Below are 26,156 nucleotides of genomic sequence, written 5' to 3'. Positions count from 1 at the left end.
TGTACATCACAGTGCATCACAGTGCATCACCGTACATCACCATACATCACTGTGCATCTCTGTACATCTCTGTACATCACTGTACATCACTGTGCATCTCTGTACATCACAGTACATCTCAGTACATCTCTGTACATCACTGTACATCACTGTACATCACTGTGCATCACTGTGCATCTCTGTACATCACAGTGCATCACCGTACATCACCATACATCACTGTGCATCACTGTACATCTCTGTACATCTCTGTACATCTCTGTACATCACAGTGCATCACAGTGCATCACCGTACATCACCATACATCACTCTGCATCACTGTACATCTCTGTACATCTCTGTACATCACTGTGCATCACTGTATATCTCTGTACATCTCTGTACATCTCTGTACATCACTGTACATCACAGTGCATCACCGTACATCACCATACATCACTCTGCATCACTGTACATCTCTGTACATCTCTGTACATCACTGTGCATCACTGTATATCTCTGTACATCTCTGTACATCTCTGTACATCACTGTACATCACTGTACATCTCTGTACATCTGTGTACATCACTGTGCATCATTGTACATCTCTGTACATCACCGTACATCACTGTACATCACTGTGCATCATTGTACATCTCTGTACATCACTGTAAATTACTGTACATCACTGTACATCACCGTACATCACTGTACATCACTGTACCTCACGGAACGTCTTGGTACATTGAGTTCAGTTCTCTTAATGACTCCTTTGCTGGTCTTGTATTAGATTTTTAAGATCTCAGACCCTGATCTAAGCTTACTATCATGACTTTTTGATATTCTCCCTCAGTAATGCTTTGTTCCATTGAAAGAACAAATATTTTAAATAATTTTTAAAATCTGATTAGCACTACTGAATAATTTGTTTTGTGTGATGTCGTCACAAGGCCTGTCAATCCCACCTCCTTCCAGGTTTCCATCCATTAGCTGACACTGATTCTGAATCCTTAGCTATTAGCTATGAGGAGCGATTGAATAAACTCGGTTTGTTCTCACTGGAACGAAGGAGGTTGAGGGGTGACCTGATAGAGGTATACAAAATTATGAGGGGCATAGACAGAGTGGATAGTCAGAGGCTTTTCCCCAGGGTAGAGGGGTCAATTACTAGGGGGCATAGGTTTAAGGTGAGAGGGGCAAGGTTTAGAGTAGATGTACGAGGCAAGTTTTTTACGCAGAGGGTAGTGGGTGCCTGGAACTCGCTACCGGAGGAGGTAGTGGAAGCAGGGACGATCGGGACATTTAAGGGGCATCTTGACAAATACATGAATAGGATGGGAATAGAAGGATACGGACCCAGGAAGTGTAGAAGATTGTAGTTTAGTCAGGCAGCATGGTCGGCACGGGCTTGGAGGGCCGAAGGGCCTGTTCCTGTGCTGTACATTTCTTTGTTCTTTGTTCTTTGTTAAAGAGGACCTCCGCCTTTGATGAGAAAGAAGCCCACTTAAATCGGACAGATGAACTTCATGGGGATTAAATTTGAGTTTTATTTGCCTCCAGTAAGGCTGAAGGTTAAAATAAAGGAATGTTGTTGGGCCAGTGGGAAGGAGAAATGCCTCTAACAAGGACCCATTTCTCTTCAGTAGACATTTTGTGGTCATGCCACCATTGTCCCAAGGACAACGACAGCCCTCTCCTGATGATCCCTTGGTTTGGTAGCACTTTGGAAGTATAAGGTGGGTAAACTGAATGAATTTTGGACCCCTGCCTACCCAATGTAATGTCCATGCAGGCGGGTGGTCAAGGAAGGGCCACTGAGTTCCCCTGTTAGTAAAATAAAATTAAAGATCGGGGAGATCATGATAGGCCTCCTAAGCCAATTTTTAAATTTCAGATGGTACAGCAGAGGGAAATCTTGGGTGAGCAAACTGAGTAAACTGATCAAATCAGTTAAATGAAAACAAGCTTCTCAGTTCCACACTTATAAGAAATGAATTAGAATTGCTTGAAAAAACTGCAGGCTAACTTTTCCCCAGAAGATAACCGAGATTGGTGAAACTGAAATCGATTGGTTTATATGATGGTCTGAATCCCAACCGAGAATATGCTCAGCCCAGAAAAAGGTTGCAAATGATTCTCAGGGCTAAATATTGCAGCATGGGGGTGAGGCGTATTGCTTGCCCAATCACCACCATCCCATAGAAGAAATATTGGATGCTAGCTGGCCCATGTTAATCAAGGCTGCCCCTCAGCTACAACATGCAGGAGGTATGAATGAGGTAATGGTTGGGTTTCTGCCCTGGAGAGCTGTTGCCCAGTCTTATTGTTTGGCAGCTCTAGCAGTCACAGAAGTGCAAGAACTTAGCAGTGGGCATAGCTGAGGCTATAAGTAGGTGCCGGGAAGATGGAACATGGCCTCACGACCTACGAAAGTCCCACGTTTTATATAGAGAAGGATGGGAAGCCGATGGGAGGGTTGAAGGTAGTAGAAAGGTGGAATTTGGTGGTCAGGCAGGGGGGAATAAATGGCCGGGAAACATTTTGGCAGAATGCCCTCGATACCCGCTGTTTCCTGCCTTTTGAACGGTTTGCTTTAAAAAAAACAGCTTACCCCATCCCACCCGCCTGCTCACATCAAACATATTATGGAGTATATACAGGTCAATAGCCTTGCTAACAAGCTGATTTGTTCATTCATTATTTATTTAAAAATGGTAGGTGGGCTGTCGATTTTGGTGCTTGCCTGCCCATGGTATTCTGGAGGCCAGGTTAGAGATTGGTGGGAAAACAGTTCAGCTAGCCCCCCCCACCACCTCCCCCCCTCTACCCCCCGTCGCCCCCCCCCATCTTATTTTACCCTCCCATCCTTAAAAACACACCAGGTGGTGGCTGTAAAATCCAGTTCCCTCAATAATGGAATGATAGAATCACCACAGTGCAGAAGGAGGCCATTCAGCCTATCGAGTTTGCATCGGTCCTTGGAAAGAGCACCCTACTTAAGCCCACACCTCCACCCTATCCCCATAGCCCAGTAACCCCATCTATTCCTTTTGGACACGAAGGAGCAATTTATCATGGCCAATTCACCTAACCTGCACATCTTTGGACTGTGGTAGGAAACCGGAGCACCCGGAGGAAACTCAAGCAGACACGGAGAGATTGTACAAACTCCACACAGTTACCCGAGGCTAGAATTGAACCTGAGTCCCTGGTGCTGTGAGGCAGCTGTGCTAACCACTGTGACACCAGCCATCATGTCACCTTTTGTGCAACTTTTACACAAATCTATTAAAAGTAGAAACATATTGTACATGTGAGTGAAGCTTTAATTCAATTACAATTATATTGATCTTTCCATTAGCTTTTTCTTGCAAAGCACTAATTAATTAAAAAAATGTTTAGATTTCTTACGTTTAGCAGAAAGCCTCGGAAATCCAGCATTTCTGAATGCTGGTTGTGCTTTTTTGCTTTTGGCTCCGCAGCTTTGTCAGATTCCAGTTTGAGGTTAGTGTCAGTTTTATTTGATGCTGAAGGAGCTGGGCTGAGTCCTGAAACAAAAAGCACTGGCAGAGTTGTTCCTGCAGCAGAGTCCAGTTCCTGTGAGGTGGTTACTGGTGCTGGTGTCGATATCGCACAGTTGGATGAAGACCGAGGCCAGCTCGCTGATGATGCATCCCCTGTTTGCCTCAGATCTATGTATGAACAGAAGGAAGACTGCTCCTCCACTAAACTCTGAAACTGCTGAAAGATAGACGTTTAGCACAGTTTTATTTGAAGCTTGTGATCATATTTTCCACAGTTTTTACAAATGGTCAGATTCAGAAGTGATGATGACTAGGTTGGACATAAAGCAACATCACCCACCATATGTAGATCCGAACACAGTTAGAGGCAGTCGGACAAATTAAGTGAACATGACAAAAGTTAAATTTGACACAGAATGTTAAAGTAGAGATACTTATTTATGCTTATTACTGGATGCTGGTCCAACAAGCTGCCAATTCTTTAGATTAACAAATTGTACTCAAAATATTGCCGTCCCACTCCAATTCCCACCTTGTTTATGAGGGTAAATTCATAAGTGGATGGAGTTTCACTTCACGTAAACATAGATAAAGCTTTGATTCTCTCAGTTGCAAAAATTAGGTTCCATTCCGAGAGCACTAGCTCACTGGCTTTGTCCTTTGTCAGTATTTTTCTTTTCTCTTCTGTGCAAATCTGATTATTAGCAATGTTTCACCCTTTGTTAACTTGTGTGTGAGGTTCACTTCACCATTAACGACAGGAAAGCGAGAAATTAAAAAATTACATAGAATAGACAGTACAGAGAAAGACTATTGAGATAAACATGTTCATTTACGCTTCATTGGAGTCTCTCTCCTCATCTAACTTTACTGGCATAATCCTGACCACTTTTGCCTCACTACGGCCAGGCATTTGCACGCTAAGTTCAAAAATCTCACCACGTTCTGAGTTAGTAAGTTTCTTTTGCATTCCCGACTGATTTCTGAGTGAATATCTTATGCTGATGGCCTCAAGTTTTACTATACTCCACAAATGGAAACATAGGTGGGTAGCAGGAATTTGGAAAATTCCTGGATTGGCCTGCCTCAGGACAAAGGATTTTCATTGACATGGGGGCATGAGGGGGCATGGAGTTGGTCCATGTGAGGATGGAGGCGGGTTCATGTAGGGGGTCGGGCTGTGGGCACTGGCAGCTCCCGATGGCCCCAGGGAAGTACTTGGTGAGTCCAGTGGTGGTGGCCACACTGGAGATTTGGAGGCAGCATCGGCAGAACTTTAGGTTGGCAGTGAGGTTAGGGGGGTTGGATGCGAGGTTCTGGGGATGGGAAGAGAAGGGTTTAATGGAGATGAAGGATCTGTTTCTGGGAGGCCGGTTTGTGTGTTTGAAGGAGGTGAATGAGAAGTTTGGGCTGGCACAGGGCAATAGCTTCCGGTATATGCAGGTCCTGGACTTTGCGAGGATGGTCTTCCCGACTTTCCCAATAGAGCCCACCTCCTCGCTGTTAGAGGCATGGCTTTCAGTGGGAGGGTTGGGGGGGGGGGGTCTTCTGGGTGATTTATGGGAGGATTTTGGAGGAGGATAAGATGTCCATGGAGGGGATTAAGGTGAAGTGGGAGGAAGAGCTGGGGGAGGCGCTGGAGGAGGGACTGTAGTGTGAGGTGCTGTGGTGGGTGAATGCCTCGACTTCACGTGCGAGGCTGGAGCTGATTCGGCTGAAGGTGGTGTACAGAGCTCACCTGACAAAGTTTAGGATGAGTCGGCTATTCGAAAGGGTGGAGGACGTCTGTGAGCGATGTGGGAGGGGCTCTGCGAACCATGGAGGAAGCACTGAGGGTGGCAAGGGTGTAGAACATGCTCTGGGTGGGGGACTTCAATGTCCATCACCAGGACTGACTCGGTGGTATCACCACAGACCTAGCTGGCCGGATCCTAAAGGACATAGCTGCTAGACTGGGACTGCAGCAGGTGGTGAGGAAACCAACTGGAGGGACAAACATACTTAACCTCGTCCTCACCAATCTGCCTGCTGCAGATGCATCTGTCTATGACAGTATCAGTAGAAGTGACTACAGCACAGTCTTTGTGGAGACAAAGTCCTGGCTTCACATTGAGGATACCCTCCATCGTGTTGTGTGGCACTAGCAATGTGCTAAATAAGACAGACTTCAAACAGATCTAGCAAATAAAGACTGGGCATCCATGAGGCACTGTGGGCCATTAACAGCAGCAGAATTGTATTCAACCACAATCTGCAACCTCATGGCCCGAAATATCTCCCACTCTACCATTACCACCAAGCCACGGGATCAACCTTGGTTCAATGATGAATGCAGGAGAGCATGCCAGGGGCAACATCAGGCACACAGAAAAATTAGGTGTCAACCTGGTGAAGCTACAACACAGGACTCCTTGTGTGCAAAACAGCATAAGCAGCAAGTATTCAACAGAGCTAAGCGATTCCACAATGAACGCATCAGATCTAAGCTCTGCAGTCCTGCCACATCCAGCCGTGAATGATGGTGGACAGTTAAACAACTCACTGGAGGAGGAGGCTACACAAATATCACCATCTTCAATGATGGAGGAGACCAGCACTTATGTGCAAAATACAAGGCTGAGGTATTCGCAACAATCTTCAGCCAAAAGTGCTGAGTGGATGATCCATCTCGGCCTTCTCCAGAGGTCCCCAGCATCACAGATGTCAGTCTTCAGCCAATATGACTCACTCCACTTAATATCAAGAAACGGATGAAGGCACTGGATACTGCAAAGGCTATGGGCCCTGGCAATATTCCAGCTATAGTACTGAAGACTTGCGGTCCAGACCTTGTGCAGCGTTAGCCAAGTTGTTCCAGCACAGCTACAACATGGATTTCTACCTGGTACTGTGGAAAATTACCGAGTTGTGTCCTGTACACAAGAACTAGGATAAATCAACCCAGCCAGTTACCACCCTATCAGTCTACTCTCCATCATCAGCAAAGCAATGGAAGTAGTCATCCGCAGTGCTATCGAGCAGCCCTTACTCAGCAATAACCTGTTCACAGATGCGAAGTTTGGGTTCCGCCAGGGTCATTCAGCTCCTAACATCATTATAGTCTTGGTTCAAACATGGACAAAAGAGCTGAATGCCAGCGGTGAGGTAAAAGTGACTGCCCTTGATATCAAGGCAGCATTTGACCAAGTATGGCAACAAGGAGTCCGAGCATTTTGGAAGATCTAATGCAGGTAGGGAATATACAGTGAATGGTAGAACCCTCAAGAGTATTGAAAGTCAGAGAGATCTATGTGTACAGGTCCACAGGTCACTGAAAGGGGCAAGACAGATGGAGAAGGTAGTCAAGAAGGCATATGGCATGCTTGCCTTCATTGGTCAGGGCATTGAGTACAAGAATTGGCAAGTCATGTTGCAGCTGTATAGAACCTTAGTTAGACCAGACTTGGAGTATAGTGTTCAATTCTGGTCGCCACACTACCAGAAGGATGTGGAGGCTTTAGAGAGGGTGCATTAGAGGATGTTGCCTGGTATGGAGGGCATTAGCTATGAGGAGGGGTTGAATAAACTCGGTTTGTTCTCACTAGAACAACGGAGGTTGAGGGGCGACCTGATAGAGGTGCACAAAATTATGAAGGGCATAGACAGAGTGGATAGTCAGAGGCTTTTCCCCAGGGTAGAGGGATCAATTACTAGGGGGCATAGGTTTAAGGTGTGAGGGGCAGGGTTTAGAGGAGATGTACGAGGCAAGTTTTTTACACAGAGGGTAGTGGGTGCCTGGAACTCGCTGCTGGAGGAGGTGGTGGAAGCAGGGACAATAGTGACGTTTAAGCGGCATCTTGACAAATACATGAATAGGATGGGACCCAGGAAGTGTAGAAGATTTTAGTTTAATCGGTCAGCATGGTCAGCACGGGCTTGGAGTGCCGAAGGGCCTGTTCCTGTGCTGTACTTTTCTTTGTTCTTTTGAGCTAATCTGGAGTCAATGGGAATCAGGGGAAACTCTCCGCTGGTTGGAGTCATACCTGGCACAAAGGAAGATGGTTGTGGTGGTTGGAGGTCAATTATCTCAGCTCCAGGACATCATTGCGGGAGTTCCTCAGGGTAGTATCCTAGGTGCAACAATCTTCAGCTGCTTCATAAACAATCTCCCTTCCATCATAAGGTCAGAAGTGGGGAAGTTTGCGGATGACTGCACAATGTTCAGCACCATTCGCGACTCCTAAGATAATGAAGCAGTCCATGTCCAAATGCTTCAAGACCTGGGCAATATCCAGGCTTGGGATGACAAGTGGCAAGTTACATTTGCGTCAAACAAATGCCAAGCAATGGCCATCTCCTACAAGAGAGGATCTAATCACCGCCCCTTGGCATTACCGTCTCTGAATTCCCCACAATCAACATCTGGGGGTTACCATTGATCAGAAACTGAACTGGACTCGCCACATTAATACTGTGGCTGCCAGGGCAGGTCAAAGGCTAAGAATCCTACAGAGAGTATCTCACCTTCTGACCCCGCAAAGCTTGTCCACCATCTACAAGGCACAAGTCAGGAGTGTGATGGAATACTCTCCACTTGCCTGGATGAGTGCAACTTCAACAACACTCAAGACGCTTGATAGCATCCAGGACAAAGCCGCTCTCTTGATTGCTCCTCTTTCCACAAACATTCAAACCCTCCACAACCAACGAACAGTGGCAATCGTGCGGCCAATCCACAAGATGCACTGCCGTAACTCACCAAGGTTCCTTAGATCGCACCTTCCAAATCCATGACCATACTCCCTAGAAGGACAAGAGCAGCAGACACCTGGAGGTTCTCCTCCACATCACTCAACACCCCCGTACTTGGAAAAATATTGCCGTTCCTTCACTGTCATTAGGGCAACATTCAGCAACTCACTTCCCAACAGCATAGTGAGTGCACCTACACCACAAGGACTGCAGCCGTTCAAGAAAGCAACCCACCACCACCTTCTGAAGGGCAACTCGGGATGGGTAATAAATGTTGGCCTAACCAGTGACGCCCACATCCAGTAAATTAATTATTTTTAAATGTGCACATGTTCTGGTTCTGTCCGAAGCTGGAAAGGTTTTGGAGGGCAGTTTTCAGTGTTTCAGTGTTTTGCACGTTGATGTGGTGCCTAGAAGCCATATTCGGGGTGACGGACTGCTCGGAGTTGCAGGCGGAAGCGGGGGCAGATGTCTTAGCCTTTGCCTCGCTGATTGTTCGCAGATGGGTCTTGTTGTGCAGAGGTCAGCTGCTCCACCCTGTGCCTTGGCGTGGCATGGTGGTCTGCTGGAGTTTGTGGCCCTGGGGAAAGTGAAATTTGCTCTGGGGTGGGGGGGTGGGGGGGTGGGGGGGGGGGGGTGATGGGGTTTTACAATAGCTGGGGTTTGTTCATTTTGCATTTTGGAGAGTTGGTTATCGCTGACTGCTGTGGGAGAAAAGGGGGGGGAGGAGCGAGGAGGTACAAGGGGGTGGGGGGTTTAATGTGTTGGGAGGGATTATGTTTGTTGTAAATTGTAAAAATGTTGAAAATTTGGAATAAAAATACTTTAAAAAAATAAATGTAACCAAAGTGTTCTGATTTCATCCATTCTCTAATTTTAGCATTATCTACCTCCAGGAAACTGGACTGTTCGCAAAGCACTTTACGTTCAATAAACTAAATCGTAAACAGCTCAAAGATGTGGCTAGATGTGAATCATTTCGAGCTTGTTAATTTTATAATTGAAGGAAATATTATTCCCTTTATATTAAAATTACCATTCCCATCCCCTCTCCAAGTTGCCGAGTCCGGTCCTCAAGCTGAACCTCCATCTCTGAAACTTCATGACGCACTGCTTGACGTAGGTTCCGCAATCGTTTCACATCGTCTCTGTCAGAACACAAATATTAATTAAATAAACACAAATCCAAGGATCGATTAAACATTTTAAATGAAAAAATATACAATTGAGTTGTGAACGACATTGGCAAAACGGCACTATTTGCATTGTTGCCATGGCAATTGGATGGAATTTCTGAACCACTTCAGACCACTGGAAGGCTTCAGAGGACATTAAGGTAACTACATTGTTAGGCATAGGCCAAGCAAGTCGGCCGGACAAGGTTCCTTCCCTTTAAGGTGTTAGTGGACCAGTTGTGTTTTCGCTGTCCTGATATATTTTACTTCATAACAATGGACCTTCTGTTGAAAGTACAAAACACAATCACCTGTTTCACTCCACTGATTAACAAGTAATCTGCTCTGAAATTAAAATGAAACAATATTGGCAGCGTACAAAACTGGCCATCTGGTTTTTCAGTTTCAACAGACTCCAGTTTACAAAATGTATGGGGAGTAAAGTGCTGTCAATTTCCAACTGAGCACTTCAAAATCACTCAAGCCTGAAGGGGGTGATTCAAATGCACTTAACTCTCTTTGAAGTGGTTGATGTTTACCAACATTGTGGTCAGAACCCTTCAAAGTTACTAAACCATGAAGAAGATGAGTCGGCTGGGATCTGCTTGGCTGGCCGGGGGGGTGGGGGGGGGGGCGCTTCCGTGAGGGCATGGGGGGCTAGTGGGGGTTGACTAGGAGATGGCCTGTGTGGTGACGGATGGCGGGTTGGGTCCGCGCACAGCCAGCGCATGGCGTGACCGCTGCAGGTTGCCGCCGTGCGCATGTGCAGCCGGGGACCTGGCCATTCTCCAGCTGTTTTCTGCACGGGAGCCAAGAGTTTCACCTGGCGCCGCTGCTAGCCCCTCACAGGTCCCAGAATCGCTGAGGGTTCGGTGACAATTTTGGCATTGTGTAACGTCCGCGAATTCTCCATTCGAGCTGGCACTTAGCCGCTGAAATGGAGAATCCAGCCCATAGTCTCTCAAATGCAGAATCCTGGCCATCTTAAATGAAAGGGCCTGTTTGGAGGTCACGTATCAGTGTCATATTCTGGTACCTGTATGAAGTTTACCATGCACAATTTAATTGGAAGAGAGAATTCTCGATAGTTTTAGAATATTTTCTGCTGGTTATCTGCCCAGGTGACAACTATATGTGTGATAAGCTGCATTTGGAGAGATCTAGAAATGGATGGGCTGAAAGGTAAAGCAGAGAGTGGTGAAGACATACAGTCCAGAATGGTCCAAACAGCAGTGCCCATTCTGTGCTGAGATAGCTGTTCTCAGTCAAAGTTGAAGGTAAGCACACTACAATGGGCTTCAGAAACCAGGTTTAGCAAAAGAATCAGCCAGGATTGAGCCCTCCAGTCATTGTCCACTATGGTTGCTGTAAGTGCATGTGTGACGACATTGCACAGTGGGAAAAAGTCTGAGCCCGGGAGTTTATTAGCCTTGCTCACACAGCTGTCATACCTCAAAAGTAAAGAATGGCTTCTTGGGTAAGAAATCTTTAGACAGCTCCACTCTATCAAGGAGTTAACACCTTCAGAAAAGAAGAAGTGAGAAAATGAAGGAGGATTAACAAAAAATAGGATTTCTGCCAATGAAGCAGATGGTGCAATGAATGGCAGATGGATTTCAGCTTTAGCTTAGTGGTAACATTCCCAGTTATATTTACTAACTCTGCTTACATATTCCTGAAGATTTGATCATGTGACATTTGATCACATGGAATTCAATTGTGCGACAGCTCATGTGATACTTAATCACATCTCATTTGATCATGGGAACATAAGAACATAAGAACTAGGAGCAGGAGTAGGCCATCTCCTGAGGTAAGTACTGCTTAACAACTTCCTTACCTTGCAGGTCAGCTGTTAGTTTCGGAAGATCAGTTTTGGGAGCAGGCCGATTGGCTGACTGTAAATCAGGAAGGATACAAAGGGTGTGGCTGAAGTGCCTTTAGAAACAGAGTGCTAGAGGCAAACAGAGTGTATCTGAGTTTGGGTAAGGCTGAGTTCGGGTAAGAGGTGAGTGAGGGCTGTGTTTTTTGGTGTTTGGGGGTGAGTTTCCAAAAAAAAAAATCCAATTAATTAAGTAAATGAATTAACTAGTTAAGGGAATTTGGTGCTCATCTTAAGGAGGTGCAGAGAAGCAGACCTGTGAAGGAGTCTCGGGAGCAATTACATCACAGCCAGCAGGTAAGTGATTGGCTTGTGACTGGTAAGTGATTTCTCTCTCTTTGACTTTCTCTTAGCTGTGTAGTGTAGTTCAAATTTAACTTCAGGTTTAAGTCATGGCAGGAGAGCTCAGACCCGTGTCATGCTCCTCTTGTGAGATGTGGCAAGTCAGGGACACACTTCTTGCAGATGAAGGAGTGTGTCCAACTGCAGCTCCTGTTAGATCGCTTGACGGCTCTGGAGCTGCGGATGGATTCACTTTGGAGCATCCGCGATGCTGAGGAAGTTGTGGATAGCACATTCAGTGAGTTGGTCACACCACAGATTAAAATTACTGAGGCAGATAGGGAATGGGTGACCAACAGACAGAGGAAGAGTGGGAAGGCAGTGCAGGGATCCCCTGCGGTCATCTCCCTCCAAAACAGATTTACCGTTTTGGAAACTGTTGGGGGAGATGGCTCACCAGGGGAAGGTGGCAGCAGCCAGGTTCATGGCACCGTGGCTGGCTCTGCTGCACAGAAGGGCGGGAAAAAGAGTGGCAGAGCTATAGTGATAGGGGATTCAATTGTAAGGGGAATAGACAGGCGTTTCTGCGGACGCAAACGAGAATCCAGATTGGTATGTTGCCTCCCTGTTGCAAGGGTCAAGGATGTCTCGGAGCGGCTGCAGGGCATTCTGGAGGGGGAGGGTGAACAGCCAGCTGTCGTGGTGCATATAGGCACCAACGATATAGGTAAAAAACGGGATGAGGTCCTACAAGCTGAATTTAGGGAGTTAGGAGTTAAACTAAAATGTAGGACCTCAAAGGTAGTAATCTCAGGATTGCTACCAGTGCCACGTGATAGTCAGAGTAGGAATGACAGGATAGCTAGGATGAATACGTGGCTTGAGAGATGGTGCAAGAGGGAGGGTTTCAAATTCCTGGGACATTGGGACCGGTTCTGGGGAAGGTGGGACCTGTACAAATCGGACGGTCTGCATCTGGGTGGGACCGGAACCAATGTTCTCGGGGGTGTGTTTGCTAGTGCAGTTGGGGAGGGTTTAAACTAATGTGGCAGGGGGATGGGAACCGATATAGGAAGTCAGTGGGGACGGAAACAAAAGGCAGGAAGGGAGAGTGTGTAAAGCATGACCAGAGAAAGCAGGGCAGAGAGCAAGGAAAGTCTACATTAAACTGCATTTATTTCAATGCAAGGGGCCTGACGGGCAAAGCGGATGAACTCAGGGCATGGATGGGCACATGGGACTGGGATATTATAGCTATGACTGAAACATGGCTAAGGGAGGGGCAGGACTGGCAGCTCAATGTTCCGGGGTACAGATGCTATAGAAAGGATAGAACAGGAGGTAAGAGAGGAGGGGGAGTGGCGTTTTTGATCAGGGAGAACATTACGGCAGTGCTTAGAGGGGATATATCCGAGGGTTCGCCCACTGAGTCTATATGGATGGAACTGAAAAATAAGAAGGGAGAGATGACCTTGATAGGACTGTACTACAGGCCCCCAAATAGTCAGCGGGAAATTGAGGAGCAAATATGTAAGGAGATTACAGATAGCTGCAAGAAAAATAGGGTGGTAATAGTAGGGGACTTTAACTTTCCCAACATTGACTGGGACAGCCATAGCATTAGGGGCTTGGATGGAGGGAAATTTGTTGAGTGTATTCAGGAGGAATTTCTCATTCAGTATGTGGATGGACCGACTAGAGAGGGGGCAAAACTTGACCTCGTCTTGGGAAATAAGGAAGGGCAAGTGACAGAAGTGTTAGTGAGGGAACACTTTGGGACAAGTGACCATAACTCCATTAGTTTTAAGATAGCTATGGAGAATGATAGGTCTGGCCCAAGAGTTAAAATTCTTAATTGGGGCAAGGCAAACAGGAACTTTCAGAGGTAGATTGGGGGAGGCTGTTGGCAGGCAAAGGGACGGATGGTAAATGGGAGGCTTTTAAAAATGTGTTAACCAGGGTGCAGGGTAAGCACATTCCCTTTAGAGTGAAGGGCAAGGCTGGTAGAAGTAGGGAACCCTGGATGACTCGAGATATTGAGACACTGGTCAAAAAGAAGAAGGAGGCATATGACGTACATAAACAACTGGGATCAAGTGGATCCCTTGAAGAGTATAGAGATTGTCGAAATAGAGTTAAGAGGGAAATCAGGAGGGCAAAAAGGGGACATGAAATTGCTTTGGCAAATAATGCAAAGGAGAATCCAAAGAGATTCTACAGATACATAAAGGGGAAAAGAGTAACTAGGGACAGAGTAGGGCCTCTTAAGGATCAACAAGGACATCTATGTGCAGAGCCACAAGAGTTGGGTGAGATCCTGAATGAATATTTCTCATCGGTATTCATGGTGGAGAAAGGCATGGATGTTAGGAAACTAAGGGAAATAAATAGTGATGTCTTGAGAAGTGTGCATATTACAGAGGAGGAGGTGCTAGAAGTCTTAAAGCGCATCAAGGTGGATAAATCCCCGGGACCTGATGAAATGTATCCCAGGATGTTGTGGGAGGCTAGGGAGGAAATTGCGGGTCCCCTAACAGAGATATTTGAATCATCGGCAGCCACAGGTGAGGTGCCTGAAGATTGGAGAGTGGCGAATGTGCCCTTGTTTAAGAAGGGCAGCAGGGAAAAGCCTGGGAACTACAGACCGGTGAGCCTAACGTCTGTAGTAGGTAAGTTGCTAGAAGGTATTCTGAGAGACAGGATCTACAAGCATTTAGAGAGACAAAGACTGATTCCGGGCAGTCAGCATGGCTTTGTGCGTGGAAAATCATGTCTCACAAATTTGATTGAGTTTTTTGAGGGGGTGACCAAGAAGGTAGATGAGGGCAGTGCAGTAGACGTTGTCTACATGGACTTTAGCAAAGCCTTTGACAAGGTACCGCATGGTAGGTTGTTGCAGAAGGTTAAAGCTCACGGGATCCAGGGTGAGGTTGCCAATTGGATTCAAAATTGGCTGGACGACAGAAGACAGTGGGTAGTTGTAGAGGGTTGTTTTTCAAACTGGAGGCCTGTGACCAGTGGTGTGCCTCAGGGATCGGTGCTGGGTCCACTGTTATTTGTATTTATATTAATGATTTGGATGAGAATTTAGGAGGCATGGTTAGTAAGTTTGCAGATGACACCAAGATTGGTGGCACAGTGGATAGTGAAGAAGGTTATCTAGGATTGCAACGGGATCTTGATCAATTAGGCCAGTGGACCGACGAATGGCAGATGGAGTTTAATTTAGATAAATGTGAGGTGATGCATTTGGCAGATCGAATCAGGCCAGGACCTACTCAGTTAATGGTATGGCGTTGGGGAGAGTTATAGAACAAAAAGATCTTGGAGTACAGGTTCATAGCTCCTTGAAGGTGGAGTCGCAGGTGGACAGGGTGGTGAAGAAGGCATTCGGCATGCTTGGTTTCATTGGTCAGAACATTGAATACAGGAGTTGGGACATCTTGTTGAAGTTGTACAAGACATTGGTACGGCCACACTTGGAATACTGTGTGCAGTTCTGGTCACCATATTATAGAAAGGATATTATTAAACTAGAAAGAGTGCAGAAAAGATTTACTAGTATGTTGCCGGGACTTGATGGTTTGAGTTATAAGGAGAGGCTGGATAGACTGGGACTTTTTTCCCTGGAGCGTAGGAGGCTTAGGGGTGATCTTATAGAAGTCTATAAAATAATGAGGGGCATAGGTAAGGTAGATAGTCAACATCTTTTCCCAAAGGTAGGGGAGTCTAAAACTATAGGGCATAGGTTTAAAGTGAGAGGGGAGAGTTTCAGAAGGGCCCAGAGGGGAATTTCTTCACTCAGAGGGTAGTGAGTGTCTGGAATGGGCTGCCAGAGGTAGTAGTAGAGGCGGGTACAATTGTGTCTTTTAAAAAGCATTTAGATAGTTACATGGGTAAGATGGGTATAGAGGGTTATGGGCCAAGTGCGGGCAACTGGGACTAGCTTAATGGTAAAAACTGGGCGGCATGGACTGGTTGGGCCGAAGGGCCTGTTTCTATGCTGTAAACTTCTATGATTCTATGATTCTATGATCTGGCCCCTCGAGCCTGGTCCACCATTCAATGAGATCGTGGCTGATCTTTTGTGGACTCAGCTCCACTTTCCAGCCCGAACACCATAACCCTTAATCCCTTTATTCTTCAAAAAACTATCTATCTTTATCTTAAAAACATTTAATGAAGGAGCCTCAACTGCTTCACTGGGCAAGAGATCACATAGATTCACAACCCTTTGGGTGAAGAAGTTCCTCCTAAACTCAGTCCTAAATCTACTTCCCCTTATTTTGAGGCTATGCTCCCTAGTTCTGCTTTCACCCGCCAGTGGAAACAACCTGCCCGCATCTATCCTATTTATTCCCTTCATAATTTTATATGTTTCTATAAGATCCCCCCTCATCCTTCTAAATTCCAATGAGTACAGTCCCAGTCTACACAACCTCTCCTCGTAATCCAACCCCTTCAGCTGTGGGATTAACCTATTGAATCTCCTCTGCACACCCTCCAGCGCCAGTACGTCCTTTCTCAGGTAAGGAGACCAAAACTGAACACAATACTCCAGGTGTGGTCTCACTAACGCATTATACAATTGCAGCATAACCGCCCTAGTCTTAAACTCCATCCCTCTAGCAATGAAGGACAAAATTCCATTTGCCTTCTTAATCACCTGTTGCACCTGTAAACCAACTTTTTGCGACTCATGCACTAGCACACCCAGGTCTCTCTGCACTGCAGTATGTTTTAATATTTTATCATTTAAATAATAATCCCTTTTGCTGTTACTCCTACTAAAATGGATAACCTCACATTTGTCAACATTGTGTTCCATTTGCCAGACCCTAGCCCATTCACCTAACCTATCCAAATCCCCCTGCAGACTTCCAAGAGTATCCTCTGCACTTCTTGCTTCACCACTCATCTTAGTGTCGTCTGCTAACTTGGACACATTGCCCTTGAAATGTGGAGCTTGTTCAAGGAACAGCTACTGCATGTCCTTGATAAGTATGTACCTGTCAGGCAGGGAGGAAGTGGTCGAGCGAGGGAACCGTGGTTTGCTAAAGTAGTTGAATCACTTGTCAAGAGGAAGAAGGAGGCTTATGTAAAGGTGAGACGCGAAGATTCAGTTAGGGCGCTCGAGAGTTACAAGTTAGCTAGGAAGGACCTAAAGAGAGAGCTAAGAAGAGCCAGGAGGGGGCACGAGAAGTCTTTGGCAGGTAGGATCAAGGACAACCCTAAAGCTTTCTCTCGATATGTCAGGAATAAAAGAATGACTAGGGTAAGAGTAGGGCCAGTCAAGGACAGTAGTGGGAAGTTGTGCGTGGAATCCGAGGAGATAGGAGAGGTGCTAAATGAATATTTTTCATCAGTATTCAGGAAAAAGACAATTTTGTTGAGGAGAATACTGAGATACAGGCTACTATACTAGAAGGGCTTGAGGTTCATAAGGAGGAGGTGTTAGCAATTCTGGAAAGTGTGAAAATAGATAAGTCCCCTGGGCCAGATGGGATTTATCCTCGGATTCTCTGGGAAGCTAGGGCGGAGATTGCTGTGCCTTTGGCTTTGATCTTTATGTCGTAATTGTCTACAGGAATAGTGCCAGAAGACTGGAGGATAGCAAATGTTGTCCTCTTGTTCAAGAAGGGGAGTAGAGACAACCCCGGTAACTATAGACCAGTGAGCCTTACTTCTGTTGTGGGCAAAGTCTTGGAAAGGTTTATAAGAGATAGGATTTATAATCATCTAGAAAGGAATAATTTGATTAGGGATAGTCAACACGGTTTTGTGAAGGGTAAGTCGTGCCTCACAAACCTTAAGGATCTGTTTTGGGGCCACTGCTGTTTGTCATTTTTATAAATGACCTGGAGGAGGGCGTAGAAGGATGGGTGAGTAAATTTGCAGATGACACTGAAGTCGGTGGAGCTGTGGACAGTGCGGAAGGATGTAGCAGGGACATAGATAAGCTGCAGAGCTGGGCTGAGAGGTGGCAAATGGAGTTTAATGCAGAAAAGTGTGAGGTGATTCATTTTGGAAGGAGTAACAGGAAGACCGAGTACTGGGCTAATGGTAAGATTTTTGGTAATGTGATGAGTGGAGAGATCTCGGTGTCCATGTACATAGATCCCTGAAAGTTGCCACCCAGGTTGACAGGGTTGTTAAGAAAGCGTACGGTGTGTTAGCTTTTATTGGTAGAGGGATTGAATTTCGGAGCCATGAGGTCATGTTGCAGCTGTACAAAACTCTGGTGCGGCCGCATTTGGAGTATTGCGTGCAGTTCTGGTCGCCGGATTATAGGAAGGATGTGGAAGCATTGGAAAGGGTGCAGAGGAGATCTACCAGGATGTTGCCTGGTATGGATGCAAGATCTTATGAGGAAAGGGACAGGAGACAGGAGAGCAGGGACAGGAATGGATGTTGCAGGTTCCGGGGTTTAGGTGTTTTAGTAAGCTCAGAGAAGGAGGCAAAAGAGGGGGAGGTGCGGCGCTGCTAGTCAAGAGCAGTATTACGGTGGCGGAGAGGATGCTAGATGGGGACTCTTCTTCCGAGGTAGTATGGGCTGAAGTTAGAAACAGGAAAGGAGAGGTCACCCTGTTGGGAGTTTTTTATAGGCCTCCCAATAGTTCTAGGGATGTAGAGGAAAGGATGGCGAAGATGATTCTGGATAAGAGCGAAAGTAACAGGGTAGTTATTATGGGAGACTTTAACTTTCCAAATATTGACTGGAAAAGATATAGTTCGAGTACAATAGATGGGTCGTTTTTTGTACAGTGTGTGCAGGAGGGTTTCCTGAAACAATATGTTGACAGGCCAACAAGAGGCGAGGCCACGTTGGATTTGGTTTTGGGTAATGAACCAGGCCAGGTGTTGGATTTGGAGGTAGGAGAGCACTTTGGGGACAGTGACCACAATTTGGTGACGCTTACGTTAATGATGGAAAGGGATAAGTATACACCGCAGGGCAAGAGTTATAGCTGGGGGAAGGGCAATTATGATGCCATTAGACGTGACTTGGGGGGGGGATAAGGTGGAGAAGTAGGCTGCAAGTGTTGGGCACACTGGATAAGTGGGGCTTGTTCAAGGATCAGCTACTGCGTGTTCTTGATAAGTATGTACCGGTCAGGCAGGGAGGAAGGCGGCGAGCGAGGGACCGTGGTTTACCAAGGAAGTGGAATCTCTTGTTAAGAGGAAGAAGGAGGCCTATGTGAAGATGAGGTGTGAAGTTTCAGTTGGGGCGATGGATAGTTACAAGGTAGCGAGGAAGAATCTAAAGAGAGAGCTAAGACGAGCAAGGAGGGGACATGAGAAGTATTTGGCAGGAAGGATCAAGGAAAACCCAAAAGCTTTCTATAGGTATGTCAGGAATAAGCGAATGACTAGGGAAAGAGTAGGACCAGTCAAGGACAGGGATGGGGAATTGTGTGTGGAGTCTGAAGAGATAGGCGAGATACTAAATGAATATTTTTCGTTAGTATTCACTCAGGAAAAAGATAATGTTGCGGAGGAGAATGCTGAGCCGCAGGCTAATAGAATAGATGGCATTGAGGTGCGTAGGGAAGTGGTGTTGGCAATTCTGGACAGGCTGAAAATAGATAAGTCCCCGGGACCTGATGGGATTTATCCTAGGATTCTCTGGGAGGCGAGGGAAGAGATTGCTGGACCTTTGGCTTTGATTTTTATGCCATCATTGGCTACAGGAATAGTGCCAGAGGACTGGAGGACAGCAAATGTGGTCCCTTTGTTCAAAAAGGGGAGCAGAGACAACCCTGGCAACTATAGACCGGTGAGCTTCACGTCTGTAGTGGGTAAAGTCTTGGAGGGGATTATAAGAGACAAGATTTATAATCATCTAGATAGGAATAATATGATCAGGGATAGTCAGCATGGCTTTGTGAAGGGTCGGTCATGCCTCACAAACTTTATTGAGTTCTTTGAGAAGGTGACTGAACAGGTAGATGAGGGTAGAGCAGTTGATGTGGTGTATATGGATTTCAGCAAAGCGTTTGATAAGGTTCCCCACGGTAGGCTATTGCAGAAAATACGGAGGCTGGGGATTGAGGGTGATTTAGAGATGTGGATCAGAAATTGGCTAGCTGAAAGAAGACAGAGGGTGGTGGTTGATGGGAAATGTTCAGAATGGAGTACAGTCACAAGTGGAGTACCACAAGGATCTGTTCTGGGGCCGTTGCTGTTTGTCATTTTTATCAATGACCTAGAGGAAGGCGTAGATATTTGGCTGATGGTAAAGTTCTTGAAAGTGTGGATGAGCAGAGGGATCTAGGTGTCCATGTACATAGATCCCTGAAAGTTGCCACCCAGGTTGATAGGGTTGTGAAGAAGGCCTATGGAGTGTTGGCCTTTATTGGTACAGGGACTGAGTTCCGGAGTCAGGAGGTCATGTTGCAGCTGTACAGAACTCTGGTTCGCCGCATTTGGAGTATTGCGTACAGTTCTGGTCACCTCATTATAGGAAGGACGTGGAGGCTTTGGAGCGGGTGCAGAGGAGATTTACCAGGATGTTGCCTGGTATGGAGGGAAAATCTTATGAGGAAAGGCTACTGGACTTGAGGTTGTTTTCGTTGGAGAGAAGAAGGTTAAGAGGAGACTTAATAGAGGCATACAAAATGATCAGAGGGTTAGATAGGGTGGACAGTGAGAGCCTTCTCCCGCGGATGGAAATGGCTGGCACGAGGGGACATAACTTTAAACTGAGGGGTAATAGATATAGGACAGAGGTCAGAGGTAGGTTCTTTACGCAAAGAGTAGTGAGGCCGTGGAATGCCCTACCTGCTACAGTTGTGAACTCGCCAACATTGAGGGCATTTAAAAGTTTATTGGATAAACATATGGATGATAATGGCATAGTGTAGGTTAGATGGCTTTTGTTTCGGTGCAACATCGTGGGCCGAAGGGCCTGTACTGCGCTGTATTGTTCTATGTTCTATAAAGGCTGAGGGACTTAAATCTGTTTTCGTTAGAGAGAAGAAGGTTAAGAGATGCCTTAATTGAGGCATACAAGATGATCAGAGGATTAGATAGGGTGGACAGTGAGAGCCTTTTTCCTCGGATGGTGATGGCTGGCACGAGGGGGCATAGCTTTAAATTGAGGGGAGATAGATATAGGACAGATGTCAGAGGTAGGTTCTTTACTCAGAGAGTAGTAAGGGCATGGAAGGCCCTGCCTGCAACAGTAGTGGACTCGCCAACATTAAGGGCATTTAATTGGTCATTGGATAAATATATGGATGATAAGGGAATAGTGTAGATGGGCTTTGGAGTGGTTTCACAGGTCGGCGCAACATCGAGGGCTGAAGGACCTGTAATGCGCTGTAATGTTCTATGTTCTATGGTCCCCAACTCCAAATCATCTATGTAAATTGTGAACAATTGTGGGCCCAACACTGATCCCTGAGGGACACCACTAGCTACTGATTGCCACCCAGAGCAACACCCATTAATCCCCACTCTTTGTTTTTTATTAATTAACCAATCCTCTCTCCATGCTACTACTTTCCCCTTAATGCCATGCATCTTTATCTTATGCAGCAACCTATTGTGTGGCACCTTGTCAAAGGCTTTCTGGAAATCCAGATATACCAGACCCATTGGCTCCCCGTTCTCTACCGAACTGGTAATGTCCTCAAAAAATTCCACTAAATTAGTGGGGCACGACCTGCCCTTTATGAACCCATGATGTGTCTGCCCAATGGGACAATTTCCATCCAGATGCCTCACTATTTCTTCCTTGATGATAGATTCCAGCATCTTCCCTACTACCGAAGTTAAGCTCACTGGCCTATAATTACCCGCTTTCTGCCTACCTCCTTTTTTAAACAGTGGTGTCACGTTTGCTAATTTCCAATCCGCCGGGACCACCCCAGAGTCTAATGAATTTTGGTAAATTATCAGTAGTGCATTTGCAATTTCCCTAGCCATCTCTTTTAGCACTCTGGGATGCATTCCATTAGGGCCAGGAGACTTGTCTACCTTTAGCCCCATTAGCTTGCCCATCACTACCTCCTTCATGACAACAATCATCTCAAGGTCCTCACCTGTTATAGCCTCATTTCTATCATGTCACCTGTTTATGGAAGTTTTTGCATTTACAATAGTTATGTGTCTCAGTATCACAAAATCCCACCCATGGATGTTCCCTCACTTAGTTGCTCTCTCAGGACATGTTTCCAGAGCCTGAATTTTCAATATGGTGGGCACCTGAAGAGCCAGTGAGGATCGCATCTCCGTTAATTCCTGCAGGCTAAATGCCGTTTCATGCTCTAACGAATGTTGATTGTCAGAAAGTGGGATTCTACCCCCATCAATGGGCGGAATCTAATTGGCTGGCAGCTCTCCTGTCATTTTGGGTTTTGGGAACAAGGCTACAATGGCCGGAATAGGCATTGAAGCCTGGAATAAGGTACTGGGAACTGAAAGAAAGGTTAGTGGCAGGGGTCCTGGAGGGGTGGGAAGCTCCTGATGGAGACATCACTCCGGCATTCTATTCCCCCCTGAGTTCAATGTTATTTTATTTTGGGGATTCCCCCCCATCCTGCAACCCACCCCCCCCTCCGCCCCACCTCGCCCCCCACCCCTCAACGGAATCATAGAATCTCTACAGTGCAGAAGGAGGACATTCAACCCATCGAGTCTGCATCAACACTCCGAAAGAGCATCCAACCTAGGCGCGCACCCCCGCCCTACCCACGTAACCCCAAAACCCCATCTAACCATCACATCTTTGGACTGTGGGAGGAAATCGGAGCACCCAGAGGAAACCCACGCAGATACTGGGAGAACGTATAAACTCCACACACCTTAGGCCGGAATTGATCCAGAGTCCCTGGTGCTGTGAGGCAGCCGTGCTAACCATTGTGCCACCGTGCCAAAAGTTTAATTTGGGCAAGGTAATTTTCTTTGGTTCCAATTTTACCTTCAAAACTGACAGGAAAGTGACATTTCTGAATTATGAAACCAACAGCAGGCCTCAGAAATGCTAGTTTGATTGTAAGCCACAGCAGCCTGGATACCCTGCAAGTGCAAACGACACATGCAGGGACCATTTCACCCGAGTCTGTAGAAACAACACACAGGAAAAGAATCACCCTTTCTAGCAAGTGCCCATTGCCCACTGAAAGCAGGAGAGTTGGGACCCGTATTGTTGGCCAGTAAGTCAGAATCTAAAGCTGTCACTTCCATGGAAGGAACTACATGGCTGAAGGTGTTGTCTTTCATATGAGACCGTAAGCTTAGGCCCTATCTGCCTTAGTGGATGTAAGCAATCCCATGGCATTATTTTGAAGAAGGCTTCTGGACAACGCTTCACCTCCAATCAATATTCCACAGAATTTACAGCACGCAAACAGACCATTCAGCTCAACCACTAAACAGATCTTTCTCCCACTCAATTTACTTTATCTCCCTCTCCCAACATATGTTTATATTCCTTTCTCATGCTTGTTTTCCCTCAAACATAATTAAAGAAACAAATTCTGAGAGGGCTGCAGCTTCCAAACACCAGGGGCGAAATTCTCCGGAAACAGCGCGATGTCCGCCGACTGGCACCCAAAACGGCGCAAATCAGTCGGGCATCGTGCCGCCCCAAAGGGGCTAGGCCTGCGCCGGATGAATTTCCGCCCCGCCAGCTGGCAGGAAAGGCCTTTGGTGCCCCGCCAGCTGGCGCGGAAATGACATTCCCGCGCATGCGCAGTGGAGAGAGTCTCTTCCGCCTCCGCCATGGTGGAGACCGTGGCGAAGGCGGAAGGGAAAGAGTGCCCCCACGCCAGCCCCCCGCCAGGATCCACGCCAGCCCCCCGCGATTCTCCGACCCGGCGGGAGGTCGGAGAATCTTGCCCAAGGGCTGTATAACTGGTGGGGGAATTCTCCACCCCTCACACGTTCCCAGCTAAGCAGTGTCCGGCAATTGCCCACAGAATGTAAATTGTGAGTCACCTAAAACGATTATATAAATTGCAAATTCCAGATGTTTCCGACTGTGCTACACCAATACTTACCCAGAAAAAGTTAGAAGAATTAAAACCGGTTTCTGGGTAACTATTGTACAGACCCATCCTGTTCCCCCAACACCCCCACGCAACCCCCCGAGACTTCCCTCCCCTCTCCTGTCAGGCCCAGCTGCCTCCCCCCCCTGCGCCCCAGACCAAACTCATCCCAACCCCATCCAATGCCCTTCACCTTCATGGTTCACATCAAAGCAGGGTACGTGAGATGCATTGAAGTGTGAAGGGAAAGATAAATCAACAATCCATCAGACAGCTGTGTCTGAACCATGAAATTGTCAATCACAGGCTAGTAATGCATTTCTCTGTGTAATTGAATGGATGCTTAGCAGTTCAAAGGGTGTCAGGGGATTTGAATTATTTACGGCTTTGGAGGAAGCCGCTGACGCTTGTAACAGCTGCTGTTATGTTTTAGTCTAAAGGAAGAGATGTTAGGATAGAGAAAGTGTTTTTGCAATGATTCTTCGCTGGACTGCCCAGGTTGCTGGCAGGCATTTCATGCTAAGGAGGCCACATCAGAATTTTAAAAATCAGACCAGGATGAGGCTATTGAGCTGAGATCAGCATGTCAAGGGTGATCTTCAGTTTCTCCAGGGCTGGAAGGGGCAGACAAGACAGGGACTCCCATCCCGGGGGATCCTGGGGTCAACCCCTCACCCACAGACCAAGCTCACCCAACCCTCAGGATCCTAGGGGGTGTGGTGTTGGGTGCTCTGAGGTACAGACGAACCAACACGGTTGCGATTGGTACAACGCAGTTTTATTCCAACTAGTTATTTACACATCTGACTTGGTACTCAGCACGTGGTGACAGTGTGAGTGTCTTGTTAATGAGGTCTTGGCCTTATCCTGTCTCCAGATGGACTGGCCAGCAGGTGTCGTGTTTCTTGTCTTATACTGTGTCTGCTCTTGTCTGTGATTGGCTGCCGTGTTATGTGTGCTGATTGGTCTGTTGGTCTGTCTATCATGATGTGTGTGTTGTGATGTGTGTTTGAATATCATGACATCCCCCCTTTTTTACAAGATTATGTGCCTACGTGGTTATAAATATAAATGTGTCCTGAGTGCAGCTAAAGGTGAGTGTGCGTGATATTTACAGCATGTACATGTGGCGTAACTATATACAAGGGGCGATGTCAGGTGTGACATGCTAACGAGGTTGTACCATAACAAAAGAAGAAGAACGTTGAAATTTGGACCGATCAAACGAGGCCTGGAACGATAAAACAGTGACATGTTACAATACAGTAGTTGCTAAAATGTGACGTGTGAACAGTCTCATAAGTCCAGTCTAGTAGGTGGGCGACGAATTCGGGTTGACCGTCAGGGTGGCACTCCATTCATCGGCTGGATTGATGGTGTTGACCCGGTTCACATCAATGACCGCAACCCGGAAGGCGTCTTGGTCATCTGTGTCGTCGGTTTGGATGTCCTGATGTGGAGGCTGGATGGTCCGCACGTGTCTGCGAGGTTGTCAGAGAGGTGGAAGATCAACAGGTTGAGCCGCTCGACAGTAGGCAGCGTAGTGGCCCATCTTGCCACAGCGTAGGCATTGTTGGGTTTTTGCAGGACATTGCCCTTTTAAATGTGCAGCTCCACAGTTGCCGCACGTCATGACGTCATGGCGTTCGTGACACCACTGCGCATGCGCAGTTCGGTCTTGCGTCGGGCGCGCCTGCGCAGCACGTTCCTCAGTGTTGCCGTAGGTTTTGGCGCGCACAAACGCGGGAGGCCTCAAAAAGCGCGCGAAACGGCCGCCCTCGTCCGGGCCGAGGGCCGGGAGAAACTCGATTGACTGGATGCGTTCGGCCTCGTGGGCGGCCTGGCTTGCCGATTCGATCGCTTGGGACCCCCTCCCTGGCGATTCGGTTGCCTGAAATTGGGCATAGCGGCTGGTCGCATTTTCATGCAGGACACAGGCTTCAACTGCAGATGCTAAGGTCAGGCCTTTAATTTTTAGAAGCTGCTGGCGTAGGCCACTGGAGGCAACGCCAAAAACGATCTGGTCCCGGATCATGGACTCTGAGGTGGTGCCGTAACCGCAGGACTGCGCGAGTATGCAGAGGTGCGTCAGGAAGGGCTGAACGAGCTCATCCTTACCTTGTAGGCGCTGCTGAAAGATATACCTCTCAAAGCTTTCATTGACCTCAACGTTGAAGTGCTGGTCGAGCTTGAGGAGGACCGTGTCATATTTAGATTTGTTCTTGCCTTCCGCGAACACCAAGGAGTTGTATACATCGATGGCGTGCTGACCTGCGGTAGTGAGGAGCATGGCAATCTTTGTTTCGTCCGAGGCGCCCTGTTTTTCGTTGGCTCGCATGAACAGTTTGAATCGCTGCTTGAAGAGCTTCCAATTGTTGCCCATGTTCCCAGCGACTTGCAACGGCTGCGGTTTGTTGTGGGTGTCCATGGCTCAGGATAGCAGATTTGCCGGTAAGTATCGATTCACTCACTGGTACCATGTGGTGTTGGGTGCTCTGAGGTACAGACGAACCAACACGGTTGCGATTGGTACAACGCAGTTTTATTCCAACTAGTTATTTACACATCTGACTTGGTACTCAGCACGT

General features: G+C 46.9%; 1 protein-coding gene across 4 annotated transcripts in view; it reads right to left on the bottom strand.

Moving 5' to 3' along the window:
- The window catches only part of itprid1 (ITPR interacting domain containing 1), a 302,950-nt gene that overhangs the window by 17,816 nt on the left and 258,978 nt on the right, over nt 1-26,156 (bottom strand). For 3 of the 4 annotated variants that reach the window (XM_072467364.1, XM_072467366.1, XM_072467367.1), the window contains 2 exons: nt 9,273-9,384; nt 3,393-3,722 (listed from right to left, as the gene is read on the bottom strand). In XM_072467364.1, coding sequence (XP_072323465.1) covers nt 3,393-3,722; nt 9,273-9,384 — 442 coding nt within the window. The remainder of the gene's footprint in view (nt 1-3,392; nt 3,723-9,272; nt 9,385-26,156) is intronic. The other variant, XM_072467365.1, reaches the window with a different exon arrangement.

Source organism: Scyliorhinus torazame, chromosome 11 (assembly GCF_047496885.1).
Source record: "Scyliorhinus torazame isolate Kashiwa2021f chromosome 11, sScyTor2.1, whole genome shotgun sequence".
NCBI lineage: Eukaryota > Metazoa > Chordata > Chondrichthyes > Carcharhiniformes > Scyliorhinidae > Scyliorhinus > Scyliorhinus torazame.
Note: the sequence above shows the minus strand (reverse complement) of the source record. Positions and strands in the feature narration are given on the sequence as shown.